This window comes from Xyrauchen texanus, chromosome 8, assembly GCF_025860055.1.
Source record: "Xyrauchen texanus isolate HMW12.3.18 chromosome 8, RBS_HiC_50CHRs, whole genome shotgun sequence".
Lineage (NCBI taxonomy): Eukaryota > Metazoa > Chordata > Actinopteri > Cypriniformes > Catostomidae > Xyrauchen > Xyrauchen texanus.
This window is the reverse complement of record NC_068283.1, coordinates 38,334,255-38,345,820: the sequence shown is the minus strand read 5'-3', so window position 1 is coordinate 38,345,820 and position 11,566 is coordinate 38,334,255. Positions and strand designations below refer to the sequence as shown.

The 11,566-nt window shown below is 38.0% G+C and overlaps 1 protein-coding gene across 1 annotated transcript in view; it reads left to right on the top strand.

Moving 5' to 3' along the window:
* Positions 1-11,566, top strand: part of LOC127647842 (netrin-1-like) — a 63,430-nt gene that overhangs the window by 31,335 nt on the left and 20,529 nt on the right. Inside the window, exons 4-5 of the mRNA XM_052132331.1 lie at positions 4,672-4,821; positions 7,460-7,513. Of these exons, the coding sequence (XP_051988291.1) occupies positions 4,672-4,821; positions 7,460-7,513 (204 nt within the window). The remainder of the gene's footprint in view (positions 1-4,671; positions 4,822-7,459; positions 7,514-11,566) is intronic.

Sequence of the window (11,566 nt, the reverse complement as noted above, 5' to 3'; positions counted from 1 at the left end):
AAATTTTTGGGTGTACTATCCCTTTAAGCACACTGCAAAAAATATTTTTCTCACTAAGCATTTTTGTATTTTTTTTCCAGTAAAACATCTAAATATTCTTAAAACAAGATATATTTACTTGACAAGCAAATTGGCATAAGATATTACGTATTTATGACGGGGCGGAGGACGGGGCCGGGTCGTGATTATACACACCTGGTCCCTTATCAGGCTAATTATGCCTCCGAGAGGGATAAAGGCCGACTGCGGAAGGTGTTGCGACAAGAGAGAGATCGTTTACGGTCAGCTGACCATCGTGTGTGTTTGTGTCTTTTTGTTCAGTGTAAAGGCAATATAATGGAAAGGAGGAGGCGAGAACCGCTTGACAATATAAATAATAGTTCAACAAACACACACTTGACGGTCAGCTGACCAATTCCATTTTGCTGGTCAAGTAAATATATCTTGTTTTAAGAATGTTTATATAGTTTTACTGGAAAACAAGACAAAAATACTAATCAAGAAAATCATTTTTTTGCAATTCTGCTGGTCTAGGCTGGTTTATACTGGCTAACCCTTACCTAACCGATGGTCTTTTTGATTAAGAGGGACCAACACCAAGAACACAACATAAGCAGGTGGTCTTTTCAGCAGGGTTTGAACTGATTGACAGGTGAATTTCACAATGTCAGTCCCTCAGTGACACTTTGCATGTTGTCCCAATGGCCACACACTCACAAAAAGTTCTGTGCAATTGAAGTTTTCCCACATTTATGCCAAGATAACTTGAATTCTCATCTGACTCTAACAAACCTGGAGTCTGATGGACGGAAAGCTTCAACAAACCACAGCATAATTGATATGAGAGGTTGCTTACCCAATCACTGGGGTAGCTTAATTTTCATGGACTGTCAGGATCCAAAACGCATATGTGATGGATCGCAAACACTCCCCGTGTTTCTTTGACATTACTGTGTATTATCACAAGAGGAATGCATCTGATTCAGGAGAGGTTACAAATGGTTTTCAACAACTCTTCCCTGCCAGCCAAAACATTTACTCAGGCTATATATGGGATGCTTGGAAGCCAGATGGGAGGGATACGGGCAAGCTAGTTTTACTAAAGTAGCACCCTCGCTTTGCCTCTTGGAATGACCTTAACATATATGGCCAACAAAGTTCGTCCGGGAAACGTTGAGGAGTTCCAGTTGCCATTCTTAAGTTTTGGCTGAGGAAATCAAAACCAAACCCAAGCTGATTGCTCCACTCTTCTCAGGTGACAAACTCCTCACATTGTGATGTCATTTAGCGGAATGCCATATTTATTGTTCGAGTCAGTCAACCATCTCTTTGTGCTTGTTTTGGACAGGAAATGCGACATCATGCCAGCAATGTATGCAAATTCCTTAGGGTGTCATTTGGAAGGGAAAGGGTATATCGTTTGTAAATAACAAGGACTAACTGCACCTAGAAAGACAAATTAGGCCCAAAACTAGGTCCATTGTCAGTGGCTGTCTGGAATGTCTCATGCTATATTTCCCATATTAAATTCATCCCTCATCAAGAACAGTGTAAACACCATGTTGCCAACCAGCGCTATGCTATTCCGTTGCAATATCTCAATCTTTCTCCGTTGCGCCTTTGTGCTTTAAGACCAACATATAAGTTGTTAATGAAATAAAAAAAATCATCTAATCCAACCCAAGCTCTCCTTGGAGAGAACAGTGATTACTGATTTGTAAATGAATCATTCTTTTGAGTCAGATCTTTTCAGTGTGTCGATTTATTCAGTTCACAAAAATGATCTAAGATAATTAGTTCTCAAATTGATTGATCCACATTGGGTTTCACTCACTGATTCAACCATTTACAGCCTACTAGAAGGGAAGAGTATCACTGAATAACAACTTAAATAATTGGTATTTGTCTCACACAAAGCTATCGTGTGGCTTAAGAAGACTTGAAAAATAGCTCACAAGTTGTTTGGACTACTTTTATACTTCAATGTTGCTTTTTTGACAGCCGCAGTCCTCATACTTTACTTATGTATTAAAGAATGGCCCAGGAAGTTCTTAAAAAATTCAAGAAAGATACTGTGGATTTGGAACAACATGCCGATTACAGAACTTTCATTTTTGATTTTCAACAGCCATTAGAACTTGAGTTTACTCCACATTGTTTAACACTCATTTCTCCAGCATCTCTTCTTACTACCGCCACATTATTAGTGGTTCTGGTTTCGATTATGGACTGTAGAGTTGTAGGGTCGTCTGTGAAGGCGTAAGTGCAGTGTCGTAATTCAGCTGGAGGTGGGCTGGTTGGTGGGTTGATCAAGAGCAAAACTGTTGCTGCTTTTTAGCGAATGTTGAGTGGACATTAATATTCAAAGCATCCCACCACAATGTATAGTACTTTTTAACATCACCTATATTATCAGTGATGGGCAACAGTATAAAGTAAACCAAATGGATATGATGCACTTCTAAAACACTGCTAATCGTGTTTCAGTTATGACAATGCCAAAGCATGATGTCAAGCAATTCTTCCTCTGTGCGGTCCATTTACTGTAGCGAACAATATGCAGTGTTATATATTGTTGCATGGGAAACTGCTGTTGTCATTTGGTTTAAATCAAAACTCCAATCCCTCTCCTACAGAACAATCTGCTGTCACTCAAAGTTTTATTTGAGTTCAAGAACTTTTGTTTCAGAGAAAAATGTAAATATGGCCAATCGAGCATTTATTAAGTGTCATGGTGGTGACAAATAATCTCTGTTCCATGCTTCTGGTGAAAAAAATGACTGGTTCTTGGTTCCCAACACTATGTGCTATGTATTATATATGCTTATCAGAGTATTGGATTCGCTTAGATACATGTGCTTACACCAGACTCTATTAGAATAAATGTACAAGTCTGTGAAGTTGTGTGCTTCTTGTGAGGAGTGTAATTTATTAGTGATGTGTGCATTTGTGGCCATTAATAGAGTCAGTGCTGTGTAGAGCATTCCAAATCAGTCAATTAAATGGTTCCATTTCAGTTAGGATGCTACCTTAGAAGCTACAGTAAGTATTTATTAGTAGACGTGTTCCCTGGGAATCATACTCATGACCAGTTGAATTACAGGAACCTGCAATTCATAACTGCAGAGATAGAAAATGTCAAATGATGAATGATGAAATGTCTCAGAGCAACAAGTTTCTGGCTCTAATACGACTGTTCACAGCATAAATCTAAGACAAACAATTGCCTTTGTTACTAATTCAAGAAGTGACTGCTAATATTCATCAGCTTCTCTAGAGGTCTAAGGGCTCTGAGTGCTTGCAATGGCTGGAGAACTTCAAGCAATTTCCAAATTAGTCCCTGGCTACATAAAAAAATGGCTGAATGCCTGATGGGAAGAGTTGAGCTGAGACTTCAAACAAGCAGCTTTATGGTAAACGTTTGGCAGAGCTAGCGCACAAAGAAATTCTCACAGTTAATGTGTGATCGTCCTGACTAACAGCTTCGCCAGAGCACTTTTGATGTACTCTCTGTTCCGTCATTAATGGGAACATTATTCGGGGTTTATTTGCAAGGGCTTACCGTTGCCAAGAGTCTTTACGTTGGAAAATTGATCAGAGAGAACGGTGCGCTGCCTCTGCAAATGACAGTGCTATGTCAGATCACGAACAGTATTGACACACATACACATGCTAGGTACCTGTTACCTTCACACAGTGGGTAACCACCAGGCTCTATCATTCAGATACATAGAAAGCTGAACAGGATTGTGCGCCACACACACACACACACACACACACACACACACACACACACACACACACACACACACGTTGTGTTTCCATGTTTTATGGGGACTTTCCATAGACATAATGGTTTTTATACTGTACAAACTTTATATTCTATCCCCTAAACCTAACCCTACCCCTAAACCTAACCCTCACAGAAAACATTCTGCATTTTTACATTTTCAAAAAACATAATTTAGTATGATTTATAAGCTGTTTTCCTCATGGGGACCGACAAAATGTCCCCACAAGGTCAAAATTTCGGGTTTTACTATCCTTATGGGGACATTTGGTCCCCACAAAGTGATAAATACACGCTCACACACACACACACACACACACACACACACACACACACACACACACACACACACACACACACACACACACACACAGGTGCAGGTCATAACTGTTCTTATACCTCCACAAACTAATTTCAACCAGAAGTTTCTGGTTTGTGATCCCTCAAAGTGAAGTTCCACACTTGATATCATTATAAGGGGCACAACCTGCGCTACAACCTAACCCTGGCCCAAGCAAAGTCTGATCTGGCCCAACGTGAACCTATAAATAATTCCAGACTCAACATTAGTGGTCCATATGTAATATTCCAGCTGAAAAGTCATTGCTTTGTGTAAAAACGGCTTGATTTTTGATGTTTTATTTTGCTTAAACAAAACAAAAATTACAAATGTGAAATCAGCTCATTATATTTAAAATGTTAATTTGAATCATAATTACTTATATCTGAAATATGTATTGATAGATGCAACTTTTATCCACTTTATACAGTATTTTTGCACCACAAAAAGAAAAATCTGATGAATTTGAGTTGGATTTAGTCTTTGGGACAATACATTACTGTACTGGATCACTAACCTCGCATTGTTTCTTTCTCTCTAGCGTGTGATTGCCATCCAGTTGGCGCTGCTGGTAAGACCTGCAACCAGACGACTGGTCAGTGCCCATGCAAAGATGGCGTGACTGGCATCACTTGCAACCGCTGTGCCAAAGGCTACCAGCAAAGCCGTTCTCCCATCGCCCCCTGTATAAGTACGATTCATCTCTCTGGCTTGTTTTTTTTCTCTCTTTCTCCGCCTCTGTGCCTTTATAAAATAATGTGAATAAATTTAAAGCCTTTGAAGTATTAACAAGAAATAAGAATGCTCGCATTAAAGATATTACCACTGAAGTTTTCAGAATGGTAAAGAGTGATATTTCGATATGAAATGGCAAAGCAAAAGCTTTTCAGAGGAAAATTATTTAGATATTTGTAAAATGGAATAAATCTTTGTAGCACTTGTTTACAATAAAGTTGTAACAATGAACAATGCTATGACAGCACTTTTATATATATATAATATTTTGGTTAATGTTTATCGTGTGTTTAGCTTGCGGTACAATTTTAGAATTAAAACTTGTATATTTTAACTTTAGTTAATGCAACATGGACTAACATGTATTTTATAAATGAAATTTTAAGCAATTTAATAAATGCTGCTAAGAAATATTTTTTATTGTTAGTTAATGATGCATTTACACTAACATTATTTTGATTATATTAACAAATAGAGCCTTATTTTAAAGTGTTATCGAAATATGACAAAAGTTATTTCACAAGAGGTAAAAAAAGTAATAAAAAAAATACTGTGAAAGTGAAACAAAATTTTAACTTGAATTTTTTTATTTTTTTTTATGATAGTTTGGCTTACAACTTTATAATAATCCTTAGTAAGACTGTTAAAGTTCAGGTCATCTTCTCTCATATACATTCATAAATAATCTAGATAAACAAAAACACATTTCTCAATGTTTTTTAAAATTTGTATTATTAACCACAACTAATATCTACATAGCTATTCTTGGACAAACATGTATAAACACAGTGCTGAACCACATTCAATTGCTTGAAAAATAAGCATGACCTACAATATATAACAAAATGACAGACAATGGTTGTTATATAAGCGCAAATAATTGCTCTTTATTAAATCTACCATTGTGCAGCGTCCCTCAAATATTCATCTTGGTCTAAATAAGAGGTCCAGCATCAGTTATTTCGCCATTAACCACCCACATAGAAATTGATAATAATGCGCCAAAGAAAATTCTGCATAAACACTTATTGTTATTCATGATTTCATGGCCCCGGCCCATTTCATTTCCGTATTGGTCCCCCGTTCCATTATTTCCTTGGATGGCCATCTTGCGATTGCCCCTCCACTAAGCCAAACAGACCATAAAGCCCTGGACGACATGACCTAGCCTGCCCCGAACTTGCTGACGGCCTTTCAACTCATAAATCCCGTGGCCTGTTCCAGAGCCATGATGGGTGATATGTTTATTGGCAGTATCAACAAGGCAGCAGACGGTTTCTGTGGCGATAAACGACAGGCCCACACAGCAGCTGGCATTTCTCGATAATGTACTCGCTGGGAGCACAATACAACGTGCCGCTATGAACGTAAACCACTTCTATTATGTAGGAACTGATGACATCGACAATAAAGATTTATCTGGCTCTTTGACAAAGCAATTGTAGACATGAAGCCATTCAGGTTTGCTTGGCAAAGACTCATGTAGACAAATGAAACCCCTAGAAACTAGATTTCCCCTCATTTCTCAGGGTAAGTAACAAATGTGCTGTAAAAACTGGAGAGAAAATGGGCCCCAGCAATTGAGTGGAAAATATTTGGTTTCTCATATACAGTTCTTTATGATTTAACATGCTTTTTTTTTAATAGGTTCATATAAAATTTTTGTGCAAATCATTTATTTTGCCAACTGCACATTTTAACAAGCCTGGATCCCCCATCGGCATATATGTTGGAGTAGCAGAAACCATTAAATAAGGAGGACTGGGCTTCAATCTTGAAACCCATTAACGTGTGACAACAGCTTTGATTGTTAATATGTTGACATGAAATACTCCATCTAAAACATTTAGATAATTTTCTTATAATTGCTATGCATGAACCTTTTCTGCCTCATATAAATTGAGAAATATTAAAGGAATATTCCTGGTCCAATACAAGTTAAGTTCAGTCAATGGCATTTATGGCATAATGTTGACAATGCTTGGAGGGTTTAAAGGCAGAAATGTGAAGCTTGTAATTTAATTAAAGCACTTGCATTATTTCCTCTGTTAAATCTCATGTATTATTTGAGCTGTAAAGTTGTTTAAATCGATGTTTTTGCGGCAGCTACTGTTTTAGGCGGATTACAGGGTTTACAGCAATGCGTCGTCAAGGTAACAAAGTTGTAAAATTGGATATAAATTTACACAGAAAAGGCTAGTAAGTGATGTCATCACAGTAAAATCGTGTTAACACACATATAGTTTACGTCTCGTGGCTATACTTTTAAAAGTATTTCAATGTTAGCGGATTTGCCCCATAGACTTTCATTGTAAGTGCTTTAAAGAAGCAAAAAATGTGTTGATTGAGATTAAATTGTATTTAACCCATTGTATTCCTTTAATTGTCATACTGCAGAACTTTTAAAGTGATGTGGGGGCAAAAAGGTGTTTAAAAATGTTGGGAAACAATAGGAAATGGTGACAAGGACCCAACATATACACTTGACCTTATACATTCATATACTGTATATTTTTCTGAATGCTAAAACCTTATAAGTCAATGAACATGCTATGTATCAACAACATGTCAATGTAACGTTTTCTTTGTTACAGAAATTCCTGTTGCTGCACCTACGGCCACTTACAGCAGTTCAGAAGAGCCATCAGGTAAGTTTTCAACAACCTGGTCTCTTAGTGAAAACCTGACTCTATATACATTTTTGCAAATTGCTCCATATTATTCAGATCCTGCTGTTTTCATATATTTTAAAAGACAATGCAGTCGTTTTTACAATAAAATGATGTAAAAATGTAATTATTTAAATGAAGTACAAATATATAAGTAGATTAAGCATGACTAGATTACATCATTTGCAGTGCATCATGGGAGTGGGCGGTCCCTCTGAAGCTCATTTCACAGGTTTTGTTTGCTGAAGTTCTCTGATTGGAGGATCTTTCTATGATGCACCATGGGAAATGTAGTTGTTTACTTTATAAGCCAGTCAATGCTCCTGTGATGGAGATCAAGTGTTCAAGTGACATTACAGAAGCCGAAAAGGGCACAAAATATCTTGTGAGGGATTTCTCTTTGATTACAAGAATGAAGGTCATTGCACACCAAAGGTGCCAGGTCTCCTTAGCAACTAAATTGGCCCGGTTGCTAGGGAGTCACATGGGGTAACCTCCTCGTGGTCACAATGAATAACATTTTCCTGTATAATTAATGGTAAAAAGAACAAGAGAGCACATGTAAATTTTTACAGTAAATTATTGTTAAAATTACAGTAAAAACAGTAATCGGGCGTTCCCGCAATTCCCTGTGTGACCCATTACATTTCATTATATTTTATGGGAATAGTTATGTTTAATCATATTTTTAACATCATTTACGTACACTGGGGTGTTCTGTGTTATATTTGATGTAATTTAGTTCATGTTTACTGCATTATTTAAATCTCATATGTGTCACCATGATGGTGTTTAGTGTTTGTGTGAGTGATACTGAGCACTGGTTCTGAATGTTCAATGGTTACTGTTCCCGGAAGAGCCACTATTGATGAACTTCATGTCATCATGTGACCTTCTGTGTTTACTATGGTAATTAACAAATACTTTATAAAGTAAACAACAGATTTATACAGTTTCAGAAGCATGTTTATGATTTTAGTTAATTTTTTTACAGTGCCAGCGTGTAAATTACAACAATTTTAAACTGTAAAATGTACAGGTTGTTCTGTAAAGTGGTTTACATTTAACTGTATTTTTTACATAATTATTCTGGCAACCACAGCTGCCAAATTCTTTTTGTAAAAACAACGGGATTTTTTTTTTATCTCAACAATCAGAATCAAAATCAGAATGAGCTTTATTGCCAAGTATGCTTAAACACACAAGGAATTTGTCTTGATTAGCTTGCGCAGTGGCTCACCTCATAGACTGTTGGACGATGAATCAAGTCCAGCCATGACCTCAAGCTGACATGTGACACGACAAAGTCATAGAAGTGACACAAAATAACGTGGTTGCTTCAGAAAATTTGCTTTTCATTTCGCTTCTGCATTTGAAAACACTATTGGTTAGGTTTATGCTTTGGTTTGGTAAGAATGTCTTTGTAAATGTCTCATTTATATTTGAAAACACTCTTGGTTAGTTTCAGGCTAATGGTTTAGGTTAGGATGGTGTGTTTAAAAACATCCATCTAATATTCACCTTAAAACCTCTTCTGAATACGACACCATTTTACTCGCTTTTGGCGCCCCCAGCTGGACATTTCACTGTAAACCTGCAGCCAAATGTGTTATACATCATAACACGGCTGTGGGGCGGCTGTAGCTCAGGTGGTAGAGCGGGTCGGCTGCCAATCGCAGGGTTGGCGGTTCGATTCCTGGCCCACATGACTTCACATGCCGAAGTGTCATTGGGCAAGACACTGAACCCCAAGTTGCTCCCAATGGCTGGCTAGCGGCTTGCATGGCAGCTCTTCCGCCATTGGTGTATGAGTGTGAGTGTGAGTGTGAATGTGTGTGTGATTCGGTGAATGTGACACAGTGTAAAGTGCTTAAGGTTAAAAAAAGTGATATATAAGTGCAGACCATTTACCATGTACATTTTAATTTGCTAAAATGTTGTCATGTTCACGTCAATTACATGAAATCCGGCTCTTTTTCGAAAACTAAACATCTACCTAAACAGATATTTCACCCAAAAATTGTACTTCTGTCATTATCCACTCACCATCGTGTTGTTCCAAACCCATATGACTTGTTTTCTGTAGGGCACAAAAAAAGATAGTAGGCAGGATGTTAGCCTCAGTCACCATTAACTTTCGTTGCATCTTTTTTCCATACAAGGAAAGTGAATGGTGACTGAGGTTAACATTCTGCCTAACATCTCCTTTTGTGTTCCATAGAAGAACGTTATGTTGTTTTAGAAAAACATGAGTGTGGCTAAATGATGAGCTGATTTGACAACACATGGACATGTGAAAAATGTTTACTGGTTTTAAGCACAAAAATGTATTTACATAATAATGGTAAATGTCTGCACTTATATAGCGCTTTTTTAACCTTATTGGTTTTCAAAGCGTTTTACACTCTGAATCATTCACCCATTCACACACACACACACACACACACACACACACACACACACACACACACACACACACATTCACACACACACACACCAATGGCGGCAGAGCTGCCATGTAAGGCGCTAGCCTGCCATTGGGAGCAACTTGGGGTTCAGTGTCATGCCCAAGGACACTTCGGCATGTGGAGTCATGTGGGCCAGGTATCGAACCACCAACCCTGCGATTAGCAGCCGACCCGCTCTATCAACTGAGCCACAGATATAGAAAAATTATTTTGATACTAACTAAACAACCTCCCTAGAAAGTGAATCATAATTTCTGTTCGGCCCAAATTTTCCTCTTACACCTTAATCATGATGTCATCAACAATATCTGAGTGGTGGCTTTCCTCCCTTGCATGATTTATTTCAGTCACTATCGAAACTGGCTGGAAGCTTAATCTGATTACATGCTTCATTTGAATGCGTTTATTTTTCCGTCACACTCTTGCAGTGCTGTGCCATGAGGGAGAGCACACCCTTGTACTTTCATTCATTCTCAAACACCCAAGCTGCCCAATCACTGTCTGTGCCATTGGAGTGCACTTACGCCTGTGACATACAGGAGTCTCATGGAGCCAAACTCAGTTGCTGAGCTGTTTCTGGCTTTTCTCAACTCTGAGATGTTTCTCCATTCACTAAGAGTTTAACTTTCCCTGTTAGCACACGCGTTTCAGACACATCTAGCCATGGTGCTCGAGAAGATGGAAGATGCAGGTTCAAATCAGGCATGTGTTGGATCCTAATGCCATTTGCCCTCTGTCTGCCCAATAATCTCCTGTCCCCTCTCTACTTCCTTTGTCAACAAAAAGCAGCAAAATGCAGCCATGACCTAACAGTTCCCTCTATATTTTCTTGGTCTTGAGCTGTGGTGCTCCCTTGGGAAATATACAAGCTGGACTCATAGAATGAACGTTCCACTATATACATTTTTCACGTGCCACTTTCTATGTTTCACTGCTGTTTTCTGGTGAAATGAACACTAGAGGTGCTACAACAACTGTGCTTTATTATTGTCACACAAATTACGAGAACAATTGCTTATTATGACTTCATAAAACCGTATTTTTCACTCTATTACTCACACTATGTTATGATATCAAAACACTTTAACGCATGATTGGAAAAATTACACATTTTAACACTTGTATTACAGACCCTGTACATATACACACTTATTCCTACGTCTTAAGCTTGCTTGGTAACTCACCTGATAAAGCGTTGGACTTTGAGCTCATCAGACACGGTTTGAGACCAGCCAAAGATGCACGAAAGTGAAAGTGGCACAGAAGCGGCACAAAATGACGTGGTTGCTTCACTTAATGTGCATTTTATTTTTTATTTTGAATTTGCATTTTAAAACACTATCAGTTAGGTTTAGCTGTTGGTTAAGGGTCTGTTTTGTTATCTTTTCGGACACTATTGGTTAGGTTTAGGGTAAAGTTGCAGGTTAGGGAGGTAAGTTTTACTTATTAAAACCTCCCATTAAAATTCACCTTAAAAAACTCGTCTGATAACAACCTCATTTTGCTCGGTTTTGGCGCCCCCTGCTGGATATTTCATTCGAAAACTGCAGTCAAATGTGTAATG